The sequence below is a fragment of the Pararge aegeria genome, chromosome 22 (assembly GCF_905163445.1).
Source record: "Pararge aegeria chromosome 22, ilParAegt1.1, whole genome shotgun sequence".
Taxonomy (NCBI): domain Eukaryota; kingdom Metazoa; phylum Arthropoda; class Insecta; order Lepidoptera; family Nymphalidae; genus Pararge; species Pararge aegeria.
The window spans coordinates 3,647,421-3,674,952 of record NC_053201.1 but is presented as its reverse complement, the minus strand read 5'-3'; the positions used below and the strand labels follow the sequence as shown (position 1 = coordinate 3,674,952).

The window sequence follows — 27,532 nt, the reverse complement described above, 5'->3', positions numbered from 1 at the left end:
CAAAATGTATAACTGAAGTTAATCTCTTTAATTCTTATTGGAGACTTCGTACGCAACTTTTGGTTAAAACGATAAAAGTTGACTCTTAATTTGATTTTTATACATACCAAACATTGTGCTAAATATAACTCTGTACGTACGGTAATAATCTGTGGGCTTAATGCCATACCCCGCGTCGTGCAGTCTTGACAGTTGAATGACGGCGAATGCATGAATGAACAAAATGATAATACGAGCGAGGGAAAACTAAAAACGTCAGACGTCAGTTGACCAGTTGACATTCATACGGCGCTATGGGAGGTTATATATCGAGTTGATTCCGATTTGTGGTGTTTAGTTAATATTAGACCACACGTATTATAATTACCCACAATGAAACACAAGTAGAATAAACAACGTGACTTAATATCTGTGATAAATCTATCCTCACGGCATTCTTCGCTTGTACTCCCCAATAGCGTTTTACAAGGTGAATTTTAATTAACTAAAGAAATTCGGAAGTTCCTTTTTTAAAATGGAAAGAAAAGAAGGTAACTTTAATGCAGAGGTTAAAATTACTTCCGCTACAGAAGAACAAACTGAGATGACACGAAAAGAACCTTTCTGGGTTTTCGGGTATGGATCTCTTTGCTGGAACCCAGGATTCGAATTTCAGCAGTCAGTTACTGGATACGTGAAAGGATTTTCTAGAAGATTCTGGCAAGGGAATACTACCCATAGAGGCACCGAATCAAAGGTACTTATTGAAATTATTACCTATTTTTTTACGCACCACTATAGTTACTTTTAGCGCATTTATCTACATAGTCTATGCTACAATAACATTGCTATCAGTTTAATAATACTTGGTGAGAAAAGCAATATAAATAATGTTATTTAAAAGTATAATATGAACAATTTATTTGTAAGTAAGTAGCATAAATAAGCATTGTTATTTTCATGAACTGTCTGATGCAATATTGGCATTACCTTTCACCTTGCGGGGCTTTTGACGATACGTCAGTTATTATTAAACTTTAGCCAATTTACTTTAAAAGTTGCTTTAAACTATCATTATGTATGATGCCATATTACCAGTATGTTAGTTACACCTAATTTCTTATTCATCATTATCATCAACATCGCGTCACACACACACACAGGCGTCCTGTTAGAGGAGAGAGTTACAGAGCATAAACCCACCATCCCGCTCCTACGCAATGCTCGAGCAATCATTTATTAAATCTTACATCAAATTTTATTTTATTAAATACAGAAGCCTTGTAGAGTATAGTTGACACATTATTATCATGGAAATACTTATCACCATACAGAATTGTGTTCAGTACATGAGGTACACAGAAATCTGGCATCATAATGCCAACTCTGTTGTATAGAAAACTCTTAAACTAAACTAAATTGATAAGTAAATCCAGGACAAGTCTAAAAAGTGGCGCTTTCCTTTTTTTCCTGGGCATACAATTACAAAATGTAGACCAGTCACGTTATCTTGAAATTTTATATTAAATAATAATATTCATCATCATTATAAAAATCAACCCATCACCAGACCACTACAGAGTATCCTATATATATATCCTAGATATATCCTATATATCCTATCCCACAATGACAAGGGGAAAGGCCATGGTCCAAAAACAAATTATCGATCTACTTATATAGATATTTATTCATAATAAGGTAAGAAAAATTATCTGAAAAGCTAGAATAAATAACAAAACATAAACAATACCTGTACCTTATTTTATTTAAATGAATGGTGAATTCAAATAAAAAAACATTTTATTATTTATTTCTGTACAAATCATACATACAAAAAAATTGTATGTACTCCTGCGTGCAATTTCCATGCAAGATTTCATCACAATTAGTAGATATATCTGTGTGCATGAACACACAGGTGCTATTTTAACTCCAAAACAGTTCCATTATCATTTCTGGGATAGCGAGTTCTGTTCTGGTCTGGTTTGGTTCTATGCCACACAGAAACCAACTACAAGTATGGGTTTAATATAATTGCATAATAAGTTATTTAAGCCTTAACTTTTTAATCGTTATAATATAATGTTAATCCCTTTTACAAATCATAAGTATACACTGCGGACACAGTTAATGGCTTTAATTACATTTATTTGTCACAGCATTCATCAGTTACCCTTAACACCAATACATTTATTTTTTCCCACACATTTATTTCGACGGCCCATTGGCGCAGTTTGCAGCGACCCTGCTTTCTGAGTCAAAGGCCGTGGGTTCGATTCCCACGACTGGAAAATGTTTGTGTGATGAACATGAATATTTTTCAGTGTCTGGGTGTTTATCTGTATATTATAAGTATTTTATGTATATTATTCATAAAAAATATTCATCAGGCATCGTAGTACCCATAACACAAGCTACGCTTACTTTGGGGCTTGATGGCGATGTGTGTATTGTCGTAGTATATTTATTTATTTATTTATTGCATACAATTACTAGTAGAGCTTTTTTGATGTAACAGCTCTTCCGTGGAGCTGTATTATTGCTGTATTCCGGTCTGAAGGGCGTGGTTGCCGTCGTCATATAGACACATGAAGCTAACATCAAAGGCTCAGGCTGACGGACACAGAGTGGCACTTTTTAGGACGTGTTCCTTGCATGCCCTGCGAAGTTATGCTCTGTTAATAAGCGATAGTTTTCTGCTTATCTTCAGCTGGGCCATATGCTCGGGTTCCTCAATTATTTTGTACTATACAAAAAAACACTATTGCCATTAACGTATGCTAGATCGCAGCGACCAAGCGGATGTCGCAGCTGTCGCACGAATGTTTTCACGTCATCTAAACGCAGCCTAACATTTCAATTGGTATATTACGTTAATACTTTAAACAAATCATAAGTGTAGACACAGTTAATGGCTTAAATTACATTTGTCACAGTCACCCTTATCGTGCATACATTTATTGCATACAATTGTTCTTCTGGGGAAGTACTATCGCCATTCCTATTTCTGCCGCCAAGTAGAATTGCGATGTAATTTCAGGCCTCTTAACACCTACTCCTCAGCTTGATAAACAAAGTGTAGCGCTTTTGGGGACATGATTCTTTCATGACATTTGCTTGCTCACTCAATTATTAATATTTAATAAATAATCTGTCGTTATACCTACACACATCTTCGTACTAAAGTCAGGCATTAATGCTGTCCTTTTCAAAATGGGCCTTGTAGTAAAGGATAGCACTCTTTAGGACGTTAGGTCAATTTAGTTTGTCATTGTGGCATTAGGTTAAATTTTGACGATTCGTGTACAACAAATGTGTAGAGTTTTATAAATTTAAAAAGCATATAAAATTTTTCGGAACCGACAGGATTTGAACCTGCGACTCTTAATTGGAGAAAGCGCTCAGGCCGCGATTGCCAGAGAGTAGGTTCAAATCCGGTCGGTTCCGAAAATTTTAAAATGCTTTTTAAATTTATAAAATTGATAATTCCTCCAAGTGAAGGTAAAAACACTAATCAAAATTACAAAAATTATAAATGTGTACAGTAATAAATTTACAGTTATAAAAGTTGTGCTGTCCTATCACGCTGTCGGAAAATCAGTTGCTTGTATTTTATTTAAAATTTTCGTCAAAATCGTGTTGTTAAATGTTTTGCTATGTGTAAATCAAAGCGAAAAATGTAACTAGCACAGTGGCTGCGTAAATCAAAAATACATCTGACAGGAGGTTTGCGCCCGACTAGAATTCAAAATCCAACGATTGTATCCCCTGGAAAAGGAAAACACTATGTTAAGACAGATAGTGGTTTTATTTACAAAGGAATTGAACATCAAAGAAAATTTTATAACTATCTATTGCCCGCCTTTATTGTCTGTCTTTATTGCGATTTATTAGAAATCCCGCGGGAACCGGGGGACCATAAGGTGCCTATGTTACTCTCTGTCCTTTCAACTAACTCTACGCCAAATATCAAGTCTATTAGTTGCAAACTTCGGGCGTGAAAGAGGGATAAACAAACACACTTGTAAACCTACTAGATGTACGTAACGTAAAGGAAAATATTAGTGGTCTGGATTTTACTTGTACAAATTTACCACAATTATTTTGTCTCTTTAGAAGGGTTTAAGGCCGTAGTCCACCTCTCTGGCCCAGCGGATTGGTGGACTCCAGAGTTCTCCATAGTATTCTCAAAGATGACCTTTGAGAATACTATCCCATCATAAGACCAGAGAAAATTCAGCAATTCTATAATCCTTAATTGCCTCGCCAAGAATCAAACTCGGGACCTTTTATTTATAGATCTCAGCGCTCACCACGGCGTCACGGAGATCGTTCAAATTCAAATTCAAAAATTCTTGATTCATGTAGGCCTTTCACAGGCACTTATGGAGTGTGCATACATATATGTTTACATAATTGTAAAGGGATGGTGATAACTTCGTTCGCCAACTTAAACCCAAAGCTTACGTTACGTACGTTGCAATTTGAAGTTATGTTGAGTATGTTAAGAGCAAACAGATTATTAGAAAAGGATAGTTAGAAAAGGAGAGCCTATCTACACTGACTCTGAGTCGGATTACATAACACACTATTGTTTATTTATATCGTAACGCGTCTCTTTGACCATGACATTTTAACGCCGCACGGCTAAAAGTATTTGTGCCTGTATGTGAATCAATAGGTAATAGGTAAATATAAACAAATAAATAAATAAATATACTACGACAATACACACACCGCCATCTAGCCCCAAAGTAAGCGTAGCTTGTGTTATGGGTACTAAGATGACTGATGAATATTTATTCAATGAATAATATACATAAATACTGATAAAATACATATAAACACCCAGACACTGAAAAACATTCCTGTTCATCACACAAACATCTTCCAGTTGTGGGAATCGAACCCACGGCCTTTGACTCAGAAAGCAGGGTCGCTGCCCACTGCGCCAATCGGCCGTCAATCAATAAAAATACGCATCCGATCTTTAAAACTACATACCTACTCAATTATTTATTTTTTCTTACTTATATTAGAATGAAAACAATCTTTTAATATTAATAAACATTTGTTAAAAATAATAAAAACACACCTTTTTTCCCCCCTACAAGTTAGCCCTTGACTGCAATCTTACCTGGTGATAAATGATTATGCAGTGTAATATGGTAGCGGGTTAACCTGTTAGCGAGTATCGTAGTTATTACCCCTAATCGGTTTCTACGCAACATCGCACCGGAACACTAAATCGCTTAGCGGTACGTCTTTGTTGGTAGGGTAACTAGCCACGGCCAAAGCCTCCCTCCACGCCAGACCACAGAAAATTAAGAAATATATATTCCCAAATTGCCTCTTCCGGGAATCGAACCCGGGACCATCTATTAAAAACTCACTCACTGCGTTCACCGCTTCGCCAGGGAGGTCATCAAACACCTACATACGAGTAAAGAGTCAAAAACCTCATTTCATTGCGCTTGTTTGTTTATTTCATCGCGGTTGTTTTCTTTATTTTGAAAACATACTTTTACACTAACAAGTAATGAAAAGATTCAAAGAAGTTATTAAAATAAATAACATTATTCAGGACTAGCTGTTGTTTCGCCCGCGTCCTTCGTCCTTTTTTACAAACCCCGTGGGATCCGATTGTTTACCTGGGATAACAAGTAGCCTATATACTCACAGATTTGTCGCATGCAGTTAGGGCGTGAAACAAACAAATAACAAAAACTCTTTTGCATTTATGATATACGTAAGAATATAACACAATCCCACATATAACTTTCGCAGTATATGTGTGAACATATAAGAACATCCAGAAATCTCATTCAGCCATTTAGCATGCAGTGCATTGTGTCCAAAAACAATGAAAACTCCCCGCGCACGTATCATTTCACACCCGCGTTGCTTTGTTGCTAGCTTACAATTTTTCCCATTTTCCCCATTTTATGGTAAAAAAACATTAGAGGTAAAATAATTACGGTCAATTGCTAAATAGGATGAAGTGACTAACCACCTGGTTGAGAAACACTACTAAAAAATCTACTTATATTGTATGTTGAAATCTACTTATATATATTATGTATATTTTATATTAAGTATATTTATGTATCTTTACATTTTGGTATTTATGTATTAACACTCTTGGCACTTTCCCGTTCTGTTGGACTTAAAGAGTCCTATCTACAAAAGTTGCCTGTAAGAGATTGCTTGCAGCAATAAGGGCCGCACGTATAACATATGTAGACATTTGCATGTCTACATTGTGTACTGTATACTCCTTACTGTTTCTTTTCCTGTATGTTATACGTGCAAAAAAGTGTTTCTTCTTCTTCTAAAATTTGGTTTTTGATGCTTCAGTATTAGTCCTGTACACGGTTTTTGTATGTTCTTTGTTTGTGTAAAAGAGACGTGAAATTAAGTACTATATTAGGGTTTGTAAGTCACATTACTTGCCAATTTCCAGTATTGTTTAAATTTTAATAAAAAACTGTTGGTGTAACCTACAGTTTTCGAATGACGTCGCTGACAGCTTATTGACGATTGGCGGCCATAGGTAGCGGTGACGGCACGTGTAAAGATCTCTCCTTCATAGTGATATATGTTTAGGGACATATGACACTTCCGATTAGATATTTTAGTCTGGGTTGGATCCGCACGTAGGGTTTTTTTGTTAGTTTGTGATTGGGGTCTGAGTGAATCTGTGCACGGACTGTGTTCTGCGTACTTCTTGGTATTTGCCTTTTAAAACGCTCGACCGCAAACTCACTATGAGTTATGATGCAGTCTGAGATGGTATGTCTGCTAACTTATTAGGGGCATGGCAGTTGCACGACCGCGTATAAACCGATATGGTTGGTCGTATGGGTTTAATAATAAATAAACAAGGCAGCCAGCTACCATCATAGACTGCATCATCACGTACGGGTCAAGGGTTAATGTGATCTAAGTGCACTTATGAATTAAGTTTAACTGTTAAACAAAAAATAAAGAAATGTAACACAGAAATGTTTATTTTGTTCACAGCCTGGACGTGTCGCAACACTAATAGAAGATAAAGAGGTAAGAGTAACTATATTGAAATTCCTACTTTATTATTTTTGTTGACGTAATTCCAAGTGTTATTTCATGTCCAGCTATTAAGCTTGAGTCTTTGCATCATGAACTCTGCCTGTGCGTTGCGATATGGAAGAAAAACTGATGTGAATAAAAAATCTGCGATAGCTCTTTAATGATCATCCACAGTGGATCCGGGATCTTCTAAAATTGTGTGTGTTTGTGAATTTTATTTAACGGAAAATGGTTCCCCGACCTCATTCTATTGCTCGTGCCTCCTCAAGATGCCGTCTTTGCCTACGTAATCTTTATCATCATATAAACCACTCGACGTAACACGTACACTGCTGGCCTGTCTGCTATAGGGAGTTCCAAATATTACGGTCTTTTGCCGCTTGGGTCCAGCGACACATTGTGACTTGCTTGATGTCATCTGTCCACCTCATGGGGTACCAACGCTGCGTTTACCGGTACGAGGATTCTAGCACCTTGGGACCCCAACGTAAATCGGTTTACCGTCCACTGCCACTTTAGCTTTTCGTCGTCTATTTGAGCTATGTCGTTAACTCTGGTTCTTCTTCTTATAATGTTAATTATAGCTAGAAATAGGCGATAATGTGTAAATATAAAAGTAGTAAAAAGGTACAAAGTATGTCTGACCTTTTATTTATATGTCTGCTGAGTCTATTTAAAAAAAAACTGGAGTCAGCAGACATTTCTATGTTACGTCTGTTATTTACTTTGCTCATCATGTTCTTATCCTAGATCAGACTAACGAGATTATCTAACTTTCAAGGTTGCCTCGGTTGTCCACGTGAGTTATTTATGGCTCTGAGAGACGTCTCTATAGACGGTTACAAAATGACATCTTACAGTGAAAATTGTCGTACAAAAAAGGTGTGTAGGTCAATCCTTGCACAATCCTTTGATATATTTTTTAACCCTTATAACTAAATTATAAAATCCATGATTTAGCTTTGCTTCATGGTACCGGGATTTGCTTATAATCTACGAATATTTCCATTAATTTATTGCCAAATGACCATATAGTTATTCCTTGATTATTACAATTAAGTTTTTTTTTTAATTTTTATTATTGAAAGGTACTTGCTAATTATTCGCATGTACTATCCCAGGTTTAAGAAGGTCTTGCTTTCATTCCATAGAATCGGAAGTGGCCTGTTGTCTTTCCGCATGATGTAAAACAGTTTTTATTTTAGCAATTAGATGTTTATCGTTCCGTTGTTTGCTTTACCAATTAAATGATATGCCGCAAGTAACTTCTGATTGTTTTTGTTTACTTTAGGAAGCAAACAAACTTCGTTGACCTTGCTCTCGTCTTGGCATGCCTTCCGCTAATGATTCAACTAAACTCGACTGTCTCACTCTTTTTTCTACTAGACAACGGTGTTATAGTATCGTCAAAGAGTGTTTATAAGCTAACATCGTCATAGGCTTTATTCCTAGACAAACTTGCGTCGTGTTCGCTAAACGTATGTGCTCAAAATAGTCTTGAGAATGTTTCAGTAACACTGCGAAACCAACCTCTGTTATTTACAGAAACGAAATTTCTGTTCGAGCTGCGAAAATTTCACAACTTTTCAGTCTATTAAAAGACCACTATTAATTTCCAAAAAATACTTGTACTTTTATGCGAACTTACAAAAAATTAGTTAGATTCTGACTAATTTCCATTTCCCATAAACATTAAGAAATTGGTTCCACTTAAAATATTAACGTAAAATTTCGTCATAACGTCTATCTGGTCGTTGCGAAATCATTTGTCACTAATTTCTGTGCTTCGATTAGTTTTTGAGTGGGCTGTGACCTCGATCCTAATCTTTTGTCTTCCGGTTGAGGGTCATCATTGATACTGGCCCTTATCGGGAGAAGAGGATAGCTTGTTGACTTTTAAGATTTGAATTATACGCGATATCTGATCCATTTTATATAAAAATCGAAATTTTTACATTTCGATTTCTTGGCAAGGAGTATCAGATTTTATACTAGTCTGTCCTTGATATAATTTTGATTGAAATGATATAAATGATAATATTGAGAAGACCATATGTCTTGTATTTAGCGAAATTCTAGCAATGCTCAATTAGATTTTTAAAATGAAAACCCAACCTACGTCTTTTATTTGGCCGATTTAGATAAAGAGGTGATGAAAACTATTAATTATGAATCACATGCTACTACAGCACGTGCTTTAAACCACAATTACAAAGTAACATTGAAGCAATGTCTTGATAAATGTAGGTTACTATAGTGAGTATTAAGTTACAACTAAACATAAAGCAATCACGATCAAGTATATATATATATTAGTAGCGGGGCTAACCTGCTAGGAGTATGACATAAACCTCCTACTAGACTAGTATATAATAGAAAAATCAATTCATAGTTTCCCATGGTAGCTGGAGAAAGAATCCAGAACCCACATACACCAAAACCAAAACACCCCAACTGTTATGTTTTGTTATGTTTTAAAATAAATTACGTTTTCAATAGACCACCGGTTGATATCTTGGAGATGTCTCTTAAAGAGTTCAAAGTTTGTTTTAAACGTAAGCTTATAGAAGTCATATTATAGTAAAAAGGACTACGTTAACGATAAAGGAGAAGTAAATTGCTCTGACCTGGTTGATTCTTAAATAGTTTTAAATAACAATGAGAGATGGTGATTTGAAAAAAAACAACCGGCTAACTTTTATGTGGGCTTCCTCGTAGACCAGGGCGCGATTGAAATCCTCGTTGATTTAGTTTCAGAGTTTAGTTTAGTGTAGGTATCGCCATCATCTCACTTCTATATACATAGTTTAAAAAAACGCATCAATATGCGTATATAATAATATCTATGTGCCTATTTAAATAAACAATTATATGAGTCCCGGTCGACATTAGTTAATCACACAGCATATCTTAAATCCGGAGCACGATGCCATTTAGCCTAAACTTTAAATTTAATAATGGCAGAGATCCAGATAATTTCGCATATTTTCGTAGTCTTAATTAGATTAAGGAAAACGTATAGGCTATTGTTTTTCCTTAAGATATATCTGGATATAAATGCGTGTATTTTACATATGCAATGGTATCGGAATAATTACTAAAGTTAGATTGGGATTCATTTAAATGGATGACAAATTAATTTTAAAAACTACGGGTTTTAGTACAACTTCATTACCAAAAGTATAAAACACATCAATTCATATATCACATATCGTGACTCTAATTTAATAGCTAAGTTCATTAGACGCAGTTTCAGAATTATATTATTACCGACGCGCATATTATCAGCACGTGTCGCCACAATGCCTTTGCAATAGTGCAGTGTCGCAGTATTTCGCTGCTTATCCTCTACCTACCAATGGAATACAAAAGGATTCAATGCTGCAAGTGTAATCCCATGCTAGACTTTTTTAAAGAAAGGATAGGTAAGAAAATAATTAAATAAATATATAAATAAATATACTACGATAATACACACATCGCCATCTATCCCCAAAGTAAGCTTAGCTTGTGTTATGGAAACTAAGATGACTGACGAATATTTTTATGAGTAATATAAATAAGTACTTAGAATATACATATAAACACCCAGACACTGAAAAATATTCACGCTCATCACACAAACATTTTCCAGTAGTGGGAATCGAACCCACGGCCTTGGACTCAGAATGCAGGGTCGCTGCAAACTGCGCCAATCGGCCTTCAAAAAAGCCGTCAAGCTTATTACAGAAATAAGCTTAGTACAAATGCAGAATCGTTCCATCGCATCATTCAGGTTCAAAGTTTTTTAATCCATTTTATTCAAGGATGTAAAGGACCCCGTAAGTTATTAACAGCCATCATCACCATCATCAATATTTCATGCAATATTGTATGAAATAACATATTATACAGTATGAAATATTAACTGTCTGAGTCATTAGCATACTATATTATAGTAATTTTAATAATACGTGACGTCTAAATCGACGGTACTTGTCAAAGTTGACTTCGCAATCACAACCTTTCGTACGCAGTAAAGATTTCTGAGCTCAGGAATACGTCATAGGAATAACGTGCAACTCTGGGTTTTGATGAGTTGGTTATTTGATTTAATAAATATATTATCTCATAATTGTTAATTGGCGTTGCCAATAAATTAATCAATTGGATATATTTTTCTTGATTTTTAAAAAGCTATTGCATTCGGCATTTTGTTTATTTTATACTTTTATAAACATACCAGGCTTAAATGACTTGTATAACACAACACTTAAAATAGCATTTATTTATTCTTTAAAATAATTTTTTTATAAATATAACCTAAAATAAACTATTTAGAAGTAAATAAAATCTAAAACGTCTTCGAAACCACCACAGCGAGGTACAGTTCCTAAGATGCTGGCAGCATTGCCCCTTTGGATGGCCAAACTAATCCACAACACTTGTAAATGTGTCATGTGTAAGATCATCTAACTGGTTGTCTTTGTTTATATAAATAAAATGACACATGGTTTACAGATAAGTCATGCTACTGTGTGTTTATTATATTCTTTTTCGTTATTGTTTTTTGTTTATATTTTATTATTGTTACAATGACTTTCGGCGATTACCTATCTCGTTTCCAACGCACGTGTATGCTGTTTAAACTGTTTATTATTATTGTATTTAATTCTTATGTTACAACAAATTGGGAAAAGACATCCATATTTATTTTATTTATATTATTTATTTATTTATTTATTTATTTTTAGTCGGTTTATATTTATAGTTAGGTATACTGTGTTTATATTTCGTTAATCTATGCCAAGTTAGACAAGGTCTACATTTGTATTAATTAATTCGGTGCATCCCCACCGTCCTTTGATATTTATTCTGATTTAGCAAAATAAAGATATGCTTATAATTCAGACGCGCCTAGCAACAAAAAAAGATTTCCGGGAAGAAAGGGAGGGAGGCCTATGCCCGCATCCGGGATGAAGTAAATTGAATTGTAAAAGGAAATATGAGAAAAAATTAATCAAGAAAAAAAATTGAAAAAAAGTTTTGGGCTATCTCTTGTCATTAATGTGTTTCTTACTTTATACTTACTATCGTCTTATAAGCTGTCCTCTTACATGTATATCTTCAAAGATCAGCACTTATTTACATATATCACTTTAGGTTATCTTTTATTTGCGAAACATCCAACTGATAGACAGTTATAGGTATTTAATTTTGTCTGTTTGCTTCAATATTTTGTTTTAGTATCTCCGAGTTTCATAAGATTAGTCGTGCTATTGTTTTTGTTATTCGTATGATTAAGTCTATCAAACTACATATGGGCGTCATTTTCGTCACCTACATTTACAGAGCATCAACCTTTATTGCACTTTATAACATCGCTCAGAACTTTATACTTGGTATTTTAAGTTGCACTTATATTAAACCACTTTTTATCCCGAAAAATGCACAGTTCCGGTTGGTAGATACGCTTACGCTTGATTATGCATTTTTCCGGGAGTTAAATTAGTCTACGTCACGCTCCGACCCATATATGCCAAAAATCACAACAATCTGTTGCCCTGTTGCTGCGTTATTGAAGGACTAACAAACAAACAGTTGGGTACTTGAGTGGACGCAGTATCATGAGCTACTTTTGGTCCCGCAAAAACATCTAATTCCCATAACGCTGGAAACTAGGATATTTAAAAAAAACATCAAAAGATCGTCCTTTTTTCACGTCCTAACAAAGTAACAAAAGGACTTTATTTTTGCCACAGAAATGGTTGAAAGGACGCAGAATAACGGAGACACAAGCGTCCTGAAATAGTACAGTTTTGTATTCATGATCGGTGTCCTGTTCCTCCTGAAAATTATTTTCAAATTACCGAACGAGCGAAACCGCGGGTTAAAGCTAGTAAATTAATAAAATAACATGAAAAAATGAAATGCAAATAATTATAGTTTTTGTTTTAATGGAAATTAAATGCGTTATAATAATAATTTAATATTGACATTCTTTTCGTAATGGGAAAAAAATTTCTACATTCCTTTCCCTCCTAAAAAAAATATAATCGAAGTAACTTTAGTCAAATTGTTAGTAAAAAACATCGAATTGAGTAGGTACATTCATTACAATTCTAATGTATTTAAACTAATCGAATTCTACAACAGAAATGATTTTACCATGACCTTTTTGCATTGGCAGAAAGTTTGATATCATATTCTGTACGTTCTCACACGGGAACATGTGGACACCATTTCCAATTCGCAAATTGGCGGATGCAATTGATTTCATTCGCGTTGATGACTGGCGGTGACAAGAGATAACCAGTCACCTTCATTATGCACTCCGTTATATCATAACCTACGTCTCAACGTCGATCAACTTCAGGTATGTTTAAGTATCAACTAAACAGTTAATTTAGTTAGTAAAATTTAAAAAACACCTGACCTTATATATAGTGTACATTATTCTACTAGTCGAGCCATTTAATACTCTAATTGGGGAGTTGGAAAAAAAATTTTGTGTTGCCGGTTATCATGCATGCTCGAACGCGTGAAGCCGAAGTCCTTACCACTACATTACATATACTAATATAATAAAGAGGAAATAATGTTTTGTTTGTGTGTACCCAATACGGTCCGAAAGTACTGGACCGATTTTAGCCATTCGCCAAAATAAAGCTATCACAAAGTACCTAACATCTATCTATATATATAAAAAAGTGTGTAGGTATATTCCGTATAGACTCCGAAACGGCTGGACCGATTTCAATGAAACTTTCTTTAATCTTTATCTTTTTTCATTATTTAATAAAAATGAATAACTACATGATAAAAGGACACATTATTACCTAAATTACTAAATTTTACTAAGTCGTCGGTGGAAACAGAAGTTTGTTGCATTAGTATCGCAGTTTTATTTCTTATTTAAATAAATATTTGATCAGGTAGGGTATTTAAATAGCAGTAAAATAAGTAAACAAGAAAATCCATTTATGCAGCACATGCATGCCCACCCAGGCCATGCATGTGTTTTCTCATCGCTCTGTAAATGGAAGGTATGCCGAATAGCCTACTTACTGACATAGATTATAAAGGTCTTTTTTAAGTGATGCAATTTTAAAATATTTTGATTTTATATTATTTTGTATAAATAAATGTTATGTCTTTAAATAAAGATTATTATTATTATAATTAAATACTTTTTGAGTCATTCTAATTAGGCATTAAATTTCAAAGTTAACGCGAGTTAAAACAATTTAAATACTACACCCGAACAAACACTTAATTGCAAAAGATATTTTTTAAAAACTACAGCTGAGTTTAGAAATAAAAAACTTAATAATATCTTTGGAACACCTTAATTGAATGCCACATATCTCCCGATTACACTGTTCCTGCGGGATGCTTCAAAAACAAATACAAACACGGACGAAGTCGCGGGCAACAGTTAGTCTTCAATGAATGTAAACAAAATGAATAAAATAATATCAAATTGATAAACATAATCAATAGATTTATCAAGTTTCTTTCCTTTCGAAACTGGTTGGCTGTCAGTGAGATTATTTGCGATGACGATGATTTGATACCGATTAGGTTATAATTTAAGAACCTTGTTATGTCTATACAACTCTGGTTATCATTAGGAAGACACTGATAAAGAAATCATAAGTTTTATCAATACCTTTCATGTAAGAACCGGTATAGTGAAATTCAATTAAACTATTTGAAGACCGTTACCGTATGGTTTTAAAGAAGACGATTGCTAATTTGGTTTTTTAAGTACTATAATGTACTCTCTGTATTTTTAAATTATTTTACCAGCTATTGCCCGCGTTCTTCGTCCATGTTTTTTACGGTTTTTTACAATTACTGTTTGAACCGTTTTTGTCCTGGCCTAAAAAGTACCCAATATTACTCTCCGTCCTTTCAACGAATTCTCCGCCAAAATTCAAGTTTGGTTTCTTGAAGGAAGGACAAAAAAACAAACACTTTTATATATTTATAATATTAGTAAGGACTAGCAAGTTACAAGCGAGTCGCGACTCTGTCAAGGCAAATAACACCTTGCGAGCTTACAGTTTCTTCGCAATTGGCTTGGGATACATGGACAGCTATTTCCGAATAAATAGACTGATTTAATAACATTTTTAAAATATATATATAATTAGTAAAGTTGCTTATCCTTACATAATATAAATTAAAGTGCCCCTCCGCGTGTCTGTCTGTCTGGCCGCGAAAATCTCAAAAACTACCGAACGGATTTTCATACGGTTTTTACTAATGGACAGAGTGATTCATGAGGAAGGTTTTAGTGAATTTTTCATGTTTTAATGTGTGTTTTAATGTAAATTGGCTGAAATATAACGATGAAAGAGGTCTGTAAAAATCATACCGACAGGGATTTGCTGGCGTGCGCTGAGAAAACTATTGATGATAAATAAAAGTTATTTACTATATAATTAAAGTACATTAATAACCAAAAACAAATACCGGGAAAATGGACGGTTCCCGCGGGATTTATGAAATAACTGAATTAGCGTGGACGAAGTCACTGGCAGAAGCTAGTAAATAAATGAACTCATACTAATCGGCTTAATCGCTTTGCAGCAAGTCTTTGTCGTAAGGGTTACCACCCTCACTCACCGGACCAGACCGGAGAAAATTCAGAAGTAATGAATGTCCAATCTACGTAGACACGTTAATGATGGCCCCCTGTCAGGGGATATAATCGGGTGATATAATTTTTGTCTCCAGACTGTGCTAGCTCGGCTGATAATATAAATTTGGATGCGCAGTAGATACATACCTGCTTCATGCTTGTATGCTATAGGTCAGTAAATTCTAAATTATTTTCTACCAAGGTCAAAGATATTGACTTTATGTTGAGATCATCACCTGTTTCTGGACTGGCCACTTGCAATAAAAATAAATAAAAATAAATTATCGGTGTTCGAAAATGGAACTCGCAGGGTAAATGTTATTTTTTAATTTGCGAGATTGTCGTTTGTTTTATGACACGTCCTTTGAATAACGTAGGTCACTTTTACAATAAATTAAAGTCATCTTTGAAAATAATACTTCGGTCATCTACGTATTAAAGCCTAGCCTAAAGCCATATTCACACACAAATCCACTACAGGGCATGGGACTCCTCCCATAATTAAAAGGGGTTAACCGCTGGCCCCGTGCGGATTGGTGGACTCCACACACCTTTGAGAGCATTATCGCGAACTCTCAGGCATGCAGATTTCGAATTACTTTAAACGCACATAACTTACAAAAGTAAGAGGCTGGGATTCGAACTCGGCCTCTCGAAAGTGAAGTTAAAGTCCCACCCACGAGGCTATCACCGCTATTTTCGCGGGGTTAGGTATTATCAAACATAATAATAAAAATTAGCATATAATCTGATGCGCAGTAGCGATAGGTTAATAAACTTGATAAAGGTCAAGGGTAGGTACGAATTTTGTACACAAACCATTATTAAATATTGTTATCTCGTTCTGCAATTAATTTATTGGCCCTCTGCATAAAGTCATAATCGATCATCATCATAGTCACCACTTCAACCGATTGACGTCCACTGCTGGACATAGGAGTTTCAAAGCTTACGGTCCTGAGCTGTTTGTTTCCGTCGTCTGTCTACCTCATTGGGGACCAACCAACGCTGCGTTTACCAGTGCGAGGTCCCCTTGGGACCGCAAATAATCAAATAATCTATACTTAGATTCTAATTATGAACCTAAATAAAAATATAAAACGTATCTAAGAACTTGATTTGAAGTTGATATTTCATACCTGTGTGACGCAGAAAATGCTTTTTAGGAAACTTTTGACTTACTAATTGATGCCCGCGACCTAGTTCGCCGAAGGGCCTGCAATGTCGACCCTGCAGCGTTTTAGACCCTTCACTAGATGAGAGACTTCAGTAAAAGAATCTGGAAATCAATACAAACGACTACGCATTCAGCAGTGGACGTCCATTACATGATATGATGACACTAGGTTTCTTGTTATACTTCAAGCTATTTTGGTAGTAATTAAAATCTGTAATATCATTTAGTAAAATGACATTTTGTGCATTCAAGATATCCACCTAGAGAGATAAGCGATTGTCGTGGACATCTTAACTAACAAAAGCGATATTGACATTGCGACAAGGATTTCGGTCAAATTGGGTAATGAGTTAAGACCTCATTCAAGGCACTGATTCACGCAACTGAACAAAGAGAAGTACAAAACAATTGCCCATGAAGGATATTTATATCGCGCCTCGAAAGGAGGTCGTCCTGACCTATTTTAAGGTCATTCGGATGATAAAGTTTTGCTGCAGTAAATTGACAGCTATGGCCATACTTTATATATTTATAGGAGAATAAATATATTTAGGAGAATAAAGCAGATGCCGCTCCCCCCGATGTCGTCGAGCCCTGGGGCTCTTCTCATGGCTAGCTTTCGCGCTCGCCCTATTCCCCCGGTGACGCCGTAGCAACCCCTCAGGTGGTTAGCGACAAGTGACCTTCCGAAAAATGTAAATGTAAAGCAAATGCCAATGTTTCGCGAATCAAGTGATATATTGGGAAAAGAACACTAGATTGCATTCCATTATTTATCCTTACAATTAAGTTTAAACTGTGTATTTTGATATTTATACACGTACACATGAAATATATGTGATAACTGAACTCTTGTGGATTCTCGTTGAAGTAGGCCCGATAAGTTTCTGCTCCCTTAATGTGATCTTACTTAAGAGCTTATTTACGCGAGCCAGCACAAAGCAAAGGTCGGTTGCTTTGGTCAGCAACCAAAAAACGACTTAAACGTTATTCCTCATGCAGAACCAACCGAGAGAGTATCTGTCGGTTGCCATTGCCTGCAGGCAGACATTGCCTACGTGAAGTCAATTTCCATCGATTATGCCGATCGAAATACTAGTGATGGCCATTGCTTCTCGTTTCATTCCGAACAGAAACAATCCTTATTTTTTTTTATGGTAACCCAAATCATGGATGTGTTTCGCCATTTCCAACACTTTCTTGTCTAAATTTCCAACGTATGTACTCTATCACTTTCTCTCGCTAAATGTCATTACCAGTCTCAAGGCTCACCAATATGGTTCTTACAGTAGTCACGTCGCGTCTGACTCGGTCATCTTACTGACCAAAATCTAGTGAAATTACGAAATACTAAACGTTATTTTTATAGAGAAGGTTATTTCGTTCGTTGACTGAGTCTAGTAAGATGTCAGAATGTTTGACCAGTTATCAGTTTAACCTTTTTCTTTAAAGTGCAACCTTATCGGTTATCTATAAAGCGCAAAGAAGCAAGCACGCGAAAGAGGACCTGATTGAACTGAACGAAGCAAGGGTGAGTTCGGTGGGCGTAGAAAGTCGCTGCAATCTGTAGCCAAGTGAGAAAGGAATAGTTGAAATAACGAAGGGACGACGGAGCTATCTTTCTGGCGTAGTACATGTTAAAGTCTACTACAGATATACTATGGCTAAACTAACCCGACAGCGTGAACGAACGCAAAGATTTTTGCAATCATATCTCATCAGATGACAAAAAAATCATCAAACAAACACATTTTTGCTAATTCGCATTACAATAAACTAGTATTTGCACTAATTGACTATTGAATTATGATAGCTCAGGCGATGATTACGAAATTAATTATAAACACTATGACCACGTGCGATGTACATGTACCGATAAACAGAGTGACCTGTGACCGAAATGATAAAACACACAACATAAATTCATCGAAGCAAATTCCTCGAAGTTAGTGACTTTCTACAAAGGCCAATTGCAATATTAGGTAACCGTACTGTCCATACCAGATGATCACGATCTTTTAATACCATAAAAGTAGTATTTAAGTTTCACGCGATTGTATAAGTTAAGTTTACTTATACGATCGCGTAAAACCACACACTCGGCATTCAGTACTTCTAAATTAAATGTCTGATAAGAATGAATTCAAAAGTCGGTGTTTTACTTATAAATAATACTGCTACCGTTGATGATAAAACTATTTATTTGAATAAGAATTAATACTCTGATGCAAATGTATCCCACTTTTGTTTCTATCAGCGATTTAATACAATTTTAGATCACAAAAGAGGTTATTGTGAGTTAACTTAGATAGATTTATGTCCTCGCGGACTTTTTTGTAGGTAATAAATGGTTTTTTAATCATTTAGCAAATAGTTTTTTATGTATCACTAATAAAAAACTACTTTGGGTTACATTATTGCAAATTTCTTAAGGATCAAACTCCTCAACTCTATATATAATATATATGTATAAGATTATGACATATTTAAATTAATTCGTGTATATTTGTCCTCAAAATCACTTGGTGGTAGGATGATGATGTCCATCCTAATTATTATTCATTTTGTTAACCCGTTCCCGGACCAATACCAAGGCACGAGTCTCCGCTTAGAATGAGAATGACTTATACCGCAGTTGACAAATCCATATTGTCTTAATAATAGTAGTGATTGTGACAGGAGGTCCACTTTTATTTGCTACCATAATTCTTTTAATAATTTTCTAGAACTTGCTCTAAATAATGTTACATATTTGATTAGAAAACAGCAGGCTGATAATTTGCAAATAAATTTTATCATTGAGGCTGATTGGTTACTGGAAGCGATTAATCAACAATATATTTCTATTAGATATTAAATGTTTTCGTTTATTATGTAGCGTTAATCTTGTTTGTTAGTGTTAAGGTCAAAGGCGTAATGCGGTCAACCGGGCACGTCAACGTTATTATTGTCAATCATATTCTTCTCATGACAAAGAAATATACTTGAATAATAAAACCTTAAAATGATAGTGAACTGCGAAAACTAAAATAATCCGGTCACGTAGTTCAAAGTTATAAGAGTTTTAATTTTACTGATCCGATATGGATGGTTATATGCCAGAAATTAGTTTGCATGATAATTAACGTAAAAAAGTTACAGCTTTAGTATATCACCACAATTTAATACCAAATTTTGTACCTAAAAAATTATCACACACGCCACATATGTAAAGATGAAACATTAAAAAAGATAAAGATAACTTATGGATAAATATCAACTTAAAAGTAAGACTTTTTTTAAGCAAGTGATTAATTAATTTAATGTATTAAATTAAAGTGAAACATTTGAACCCTTACATAAGCATAAAGATACCGTTTAAAGTAGTAAATCCAAAATCGTATGGCGTTATAATTGTAAGTATTACTTGCAATTTCACGCATAGTGTCAAGTTCAAACCTTATCGAACTGAAACGTGGGTGCAATTAAAATTTGCTGGTGACTATCATTTCTATTTCGAAACTATCTTCATTCGACTACGTACAACTATGCCCTGGTTTTATTACATTTTGTAGTTTATCGGCCCGTCTGTGTCCTAAATAAGTCAGTTAAGCTTCCGTACATGCCGCGAAGATAACTTTCTACGCGTACTTATGGTCATTTTATTCACTAACACAACTTCTATTTCTGATATTATTGTTCTAAATCGTCTTTGCGTTCTGCTGGCGTTCTTTACCGTTACCGTTTGGATTTATCTCTGACTTATTTGTGACCTTGTGGAAAGCTAACGCGGTTGTGAATTCGATCTGAAAAATTAACATCCTGTTGGCCTTTTACAACCACTCTGTTTATCTTCTTTTTTGGCCTCGGGACTTCTGTGGAAATCCAGTTTTTACTTAATGTATATCGTAGATTGATAAATAAACATTACCTTGTTCAATAAATTAAACAGCCGTTTTTGATTCATTCTTATACGTACTTTGTCTACCAAACTAGATCTGCAAGCACTTCTTTCTGATTTGTTTCTTAATTCAAGCCAGGAAACTTTTTTCCTGCGTGACTTTCAATACTACAAGGATCAGATATAATTTATCTGAACTAGATATCATGTCTCATATTTTATAAAGAAGCATTTGTATTCATTTAAAAGTTATTTTAATTGGTTTACAATAACACTGTTATGGCCACCTACGCGTATCTTCAATGTCATTATCTCCCGCGTACAAGCAACAAGACTTGGCTAACGCATGTACCTATAAACGGATTATTGTAGTCGATGCACGTGTGACAGCTTAGCACAGTCAATGGGCACTAATACGATCAAAGGCTGTTAATGATTATGAGGGTATGCAATATAAATTATTGTAATTGTAATGTGTATATTTTATTAAAACCACAGATCTGTAGGTAGGGCTCTTACACTATACTGGATATACGGATGACTCTGACATTCTACCCAAGCAAAAAACTGGCCAATTGCAATTTTCAAAAATAAACATTTTTACCATGATATAGCTTTTGAACAATGTGTTTTTGCACGTTGTACGAAATTATGCAAGGCCAGATATTATTACAATGAATATAAATGTGATCCTCCCAAAGGATATCTTAATATTTCGTTGACGAAATTTTGCAAAGTAGGTTTATTGTTTTTATTGCTACTTAAGAACCCTTAATATTTTAAAAAATTTCAATAAAAAATTACCTTACTGAAGAAATTATCTGTGACACTTGATTCCAAAAAAACAGATTCCACATAGATTATGTTATAATTTCTCTAATATTAATATTTTGTAATAAATTTGAATGTGAAAATCATTATTCATTGCAAAATCGATTCGGCTGACCTTAGCAAACTACTGGCGTTCTTTTACTGATAGCAGTTATGAAATTAGATACTTAATTCAAAATTCATGGTTCAGTGTCTTATAATGTCAATTCAATTCAATTCTTGTTTATGGGTCTTATAATGTCACTGCCGTGAACAATTGAATTGCGTACGAAATTGTGACATTGCTTTTTAATTTGATTTCGATAATCATAATATGATAATGTTTAATCTTGAACCATGAGTCTTTGTTTCACTCAGAAAATGATATTATTTCTTTACCTTCCAGTCTTCTATTTCGTCTAATTATTCTTTGGGGCCGACACACAAAGTGTTTAACTTGAAAACACTGGGTGTTTTGGTCTCGGCGATCGACGAAGGTCTGACGTCAACCGTCCTTGGAAATGTTATTGTTGGTAGGAATAACCGCCACCTTTCTATTCAAAGGTCCCTTTGATTCGCAGTCAGTCAGTTTCCTTGATATCTCCGCATGATATCTTTCCGGACCCTGTCGTAGAATTTCCTCTTTGCAACAAACTCGTTGTAAAAATTCAAAAAAAAATCGAAATTCAAAATTCATTTATTTAAAGTAGGCCTAATACAAGCACTTTTGAAACGTCAAGTCTGTCCGTGTGTAGTGACTCTACCACTGGTACGGAAGGCAGATTCTACCGAGAAGAAGCCGGCAAGAAACTCAGCAGTTGCCCTTTTCCAAAAGGTTGTACTACTTTACTGGGTACTTTGTACTTTTTTAGGTCGAAGGTCTCCGTCTTATCAGCTATTATAATTTGTGAACAATCAATTATTATTTTATATACCTTACGGTGATTATTTAAAACCATACTGTCATGAGTGTACATTAGGTGGGTAGACTGTCACACCCAAGCCATTTTTAGAAAGTCCAGATGACGATGAATCTGTGTAGACGTTACTAAGTTTGCTAGAGTTTTTTTTGTTTGTGTTTTGAAACTATTTATTTCTTGTATGAGCTGTAAAATAGTTATGATATCACAAAATTCAGCTTTTTCCTCTTAGTAGCTCAAACCGGACAAAGCACTACATACAAATTTTTGCATAGAAAACTAATGTGCATAAAAAAAATAGTAATTCAGCTTAAATGCAGTACGATCTGGTTAGAAAACCTATTTTTATATTATTGTAAATATTGCAATCAAATATGACGATCGCGCCATATTTGCTGCATGTACTTTTGCCATTCATCATCATAATATCAACCCATTACCCTACATTTATAATATTGGTTAAAAATTACTGGACAGAATACTTTTAGGAACAAACAAAAACGAATTGTAAATCTATTCAGATATGAGGATTATTTTTAGTTTTGTTAAAAATTTTAGTAAAGGATTTTTTTTCTTTTTTTTACAGGGAATAACATGGGGAAAGGCCTTTTTAATCGCAGCCGAAGACAACGCCGCGCTACCATACCTGTCAACAAGGGAATGCCAACTAGGAGGATACCGGATTTACACAGTCAACTTCCATCCCAAACCTTTATTCCTACCTTCCTCTAGTCGCAGTTCCACTGACATTAATCACAATTCGATAGACAAGAAGGATGCTCTACTTTACATAGCTGTCCCAGAAAATAGACATTGGCTGGGTTCGGCACCTTTACCGGAAATAGCAACACAGATTTTAGAATGCCGTGGTTCATCCGGTTCGAACGTTGAATACCTCTTACGGTTAGCTGATTTCATGCGGGATGAAATTCCCGAAGCCTTGGACGAGCATTTATTCTCCTTAGAAAGACTGGTCAAGAAATTCGCGGCTGATATGAAGATATGCCTGAAAACTCTTATGAGTGATGTTGAAAATGAGAAAGCTGAGGAAAGTAAGCCGGAAGCCAAAGCAGTGGTGCCTTCCTTCCAATTCGCTTCACGGATTCCTGACAAGAAATTGCGTTGTGTTAATATGTGATTTCCGATCGTAGCTTGAAATAGTGCATCAATAGTTATACGAGGAATTTGATGACTGAAAGTAGTCTTATTGAATTGACTTTTATCAGAGCAGCTAATCCCTCTATTTGGCGCAAATGCTATATCACGCATTATATTTCGCTAAGATGAAACAGATTGGAAATCTATAAACAGTAATGCTCTAACCTTCCAAGGCATATTAGCTTACAAGATCAAACTGACTTGGTGATATGTGATATCATCCGTGACAATTATCTTTTCGCGTTGGTCTCACTGACTTCTGACTGTGCTTTAATGAGTTAAGATATTCCTCGTGACCTAACGTGACCATGGTTGACTGACCGTAGGAATACGAAAAGATACGACCTAATGAAGTTAGAATACGCTGTGTAGAAGATGGAAAGTACTGACCTCAGGATTAATATAAGGTATATTTTAGACTAGGTTAACATCGTTTAATGCATGCGTTTTGACGACACTGGGGGACACGTCTTTGCTGGCGAAGACGTTGATAGTAGCATCCCCTGAAACTGTGACAGAGCTACGCTAACATTCGGACAGTATTTCCTCGAATATAAGGTGAACCCCAAACGAAATTTTTGACTCTTATTTTGTTTGTACATTCAATTTGTAAGAATTTTGTAAGTTTAACAAAGATTTTACTAAATTTTTTATAAAAATTATCAAAAGAAATAATTTTAGATTGATTAGATATGTTAACTCACTTTATCACAAGAGACGCTAGTGCCGCACACGACGTTACGCGTTTGTAGGTACAGAAAGTGCAAATGACGTCAGCAGTAAGTAAAAACAGGAAGACCTCGTCGCTTCCAATATAGTCGAATTGTTGAATGTCAAAAATTAGTTGCGTTAGCCTTTTAACCTTCTTGAATAAAGAGGTTATCTAATTAGTAAAGAGTTTTTCGAATCGGACTTAAAGTTCCTGAGATTATCGTGTTCTTAACATATGAACGCACTGTATAATAAGTATATAGATTATTAATATATTTTATTTTTAATAATATTATATATCAAACAAATGCTTAGCGTTAATACCCCATCTATTGTTCACAATTGATTTCAAAATAGTCAGGAATGTTTTGATTTCGTATCGACACGGTTTGATAACAGCAACGTGGCTTTGAATAAACCTTTGTTATTTAATTGATTATGTTCACGATATAAATTGACGTTGTATAACCAACAATTCATAAAAGTGCATATAGCCGGATTCTGCATGGTTTAGCTTGAATCATTTGTAATTATGACTAAAACAGATTTCACCGGTGAAGCCATAAGTTAGCTGTAATTTTTGGATAGTTTATTTTTTATTCCACTACAGGTTAGACCTTGACTGCAATCTCATCTGGAGTAAGTTTGAGATGATAGCGGACTAACCATTTAAGGAGCATGGTAGTCATACTCCCTAATCGGTTTCTATACGACATCATACCGGAACACTAAATCGCATAGCGGCACGTCTTTGTCGGTAGGGTGGCACTAGCCACGGTCAAAGCCTCCCGCCAGACCAGACCAGAGAAATAAAAAAATCCCAAAATGCCTCTGCTAGGAATCGAACCTTTGGGACCTTCTACTTACTTAAATTCAAAGCGCACACTGTTGCGCCAGAGAGGTCGTCAAAATTTATCGTTAATAAACAATTACTCTCGTAGTTCGGCCCATGTGCACTAAGCCTCAATGATTGTATCTAAGAACTTTACTGACTATAGAAAAGCGTAATAACGTGGTCGTATATAAATAAAAATTATGATTTTTGGCCTACTCGTGCAAAGTCGTGTTTAGTCGCTAGTTTATAGATTTAAATTATTATCCCAGCAGCATGCGTAACCCCAGATTAGATAGCTTAATTACAATTTGATTTATTCAGTTCTTACTTGATCTGTGATAAATTTATAAGTATCCAAGTCTTTGACGGAATCTAGTGGCAAATTATTGCTCATAATATGATCATCAATAGCCATTAGTCCACTGATGGACTAATGGCCTAATGGCCGCTGGGCTGACGCGTAAGTGTAGGAACAGGAAAGCACTACTTCAATTTAATAGTGCTATCTTTATCTAAAGCAAAGTGTACCAAAATGATAGCAATAGAAATTCAATCTCCCATCTGACGATTTTCTAATAGATTGTTTATTAATTTCGAAAGTAAATCGACAGGTCTTAAAAATATCCATATAAAAAAGGAATAATTTATTTTTTTAATTTATTTGTTCCTCCTTCCCCGTTCTGCCACAGAGTAGCGAGACACCGTGAGCGGTGGCATCCTTATGTGGTTGATATTCCATCAACACGCACGAAACGTTTTTTATACACGTTTCTGATCCGTGCCGCTAAGATGTGGAACGCCTTCCCGGCGATGTTTCCTGCCACGTATAATTTGAGTACCTTCAAGGCTAGAGTGAATAGGCTTTTTCTAGGCAAGCGTGCTCCAACCTAGACCTCATCATTGCTTTCTAACGGGCATGATTGTCGTCAAACGCTGGCCTATCGTTAATTAATAAAAAATAAAATAAAAAGACCAGTTAACTTGATTTGGGAATTTTGCGTAAAGACAAATTAGAGCAGCCAATGCAAAAGATTCAATGTCGACTGAAATAAATAGATTTACATAGTTACCACTTGTATTTTTTTTTTTTTTTTTATGACGACAAATCTGAAAAATTTAATAACAAACTTGTCTCACGTGACGACATAGCGGAATTGACAAAGTATTATGTTACGAAACTAGAGTTAAGGTAGTTTAAGTTGAATGTGATTTAAAATGTAATAATATGTTTTATTTTTTTATTAATACAACGTCAAAATAATGTATATTAAATTAAGAGCTGCTGAATTTTAAGTGTTTGAAAATAAATTATGTTATTGCGAAATCAGACAGACATCAGTCTATTTAGAACAAATAATGGCACATAAAGCCTATAAATAAAGGCATTCGCTCATATATAGTTTGACGCCCGATTGGCGCAGTGGGCAGCGACTCTGCTTTCTGAATCAAAGGCCGTGGGTTCGATTCCCACAGCTGGAAATTGTGTGATGAACATTCAGACATTTCAGTGTCTGGATGTTTATATTATAACTATTTATGTTTATTATCATAAACTTATTCGTCAGACGTCTTAGTACCGATAACACAAACTACGCTTTAGGGCTAGATATTATATCGACTCAAAGCCGTTTTAACATTTAACTCCCAACTTATGATTAACTGGTACAAGATTTGCTCGTTCGCAATATTGGAGTCGTTTTCCAGTATGAATAGATTTGAAAATTGTTAAAACTCAAATTTGTCTACAATAATTCTGCGTAACAGAAATCAGAATTTGCGACTCTAAAGTGGGAGACATTCGATACATTTTATTTTGACGATACAGTTACAGAGTTTTATATACGATATGTGAGCGATCAAATCTCGTACTAGGGCTACAGACATCGACTAGTCGGCTACAATTCGTCGATGAGTCAACTAGTCTACCTATTTATTGTCTCTGCTATCCATCGTGGAAAGTTGCCATTAAAAATAACCTGTTTGTACTTTACTTTCGGCAACCTAAGTTTCCAACTGAGTTCATTTCAACTCTGTTAGCAGATACAATTATGTAATGAGTAATAATGGTTCGGGAATTATTTGTTCGCAACTTTTCAGTTTTATTTACCCTCACGATTAAAAATACAAAAAGAGATTCTGAGCCAAGCTACCTTTAACTAAAACTAATAACAGATTTAATTGGATACTTTATAACGATTTTAATATATGATATAAATATATAAAACTGGTTTAGAAATTATTTCTTTATTCAATGAATAACATATTGTTTACCTATAAGTAAATTACCTATTGTATCGTCAATGTACATACCTGTTTGTATAGAAGGTATGCTTAGATTTTTTATCGAATTTTGTATAATTAG

At 34.9% G+C, this 27,532-nt stretch overlaps 1 protein-coding gene across 2 annotated transcripts; it reads left to right on the top strand.

Moving 5' to 3' along the window:
• Window positions 1-287: 287 nt before the first annotated feature.
• On the top strand, window positions 288-25,913 carry LOC120633685 (putative glutathione-specific gamma-glutamylcyclotransferase 2). Of its 2 annotated transcripts, XM_039903997.1 has the most exons (3): window positions 288-736; window positions 7,006-7,041; window positions 23,053-25,913. In XM_039903997.1, exons 1-3 carry the CDS (start codon window positions 515-517, stop codon window positions 23,602-23,604), a joined length of 810 nt encoding a protein of 269 aa, XP_039759931.1. In that variant the 5' UTR covers window positions 288-514; the 3' UTR covers window positions 23,605-25,913. The 2 variants fall into 2 exon arrangements, with proteins under 2 accessions (XP_039759931.1, XP_039759932.1); XM_039903998.1 differs by lacking the exon at window positions 7,006-7,041.
• Window positions 25,914-27,532: the final 1,619 nt, after the last annotated feature.

Coding starts and splice junctions, on each gene's coding strand:
- LOC120633685 (XM_039903997.1), top strand. CDS start 515: ATGGAAAGAAAAGAAGGTAACTTTAATGCAGAGGTTAAAATTACTTCC. Junction 737..7,005: donor ATAGAGGCACCGAATCAAAG/GTACTTATTGAA, acceptor TTTTGTTCACAG/CCTGGACGTGTCGCAACACT. Junction 7,042..23,052: donor CACTAATAGAAGATAAAGAG/GTAAGAGTAACT, acceptor TTTTTTTTACAG/GGAATAACATGGGGAAAGGC.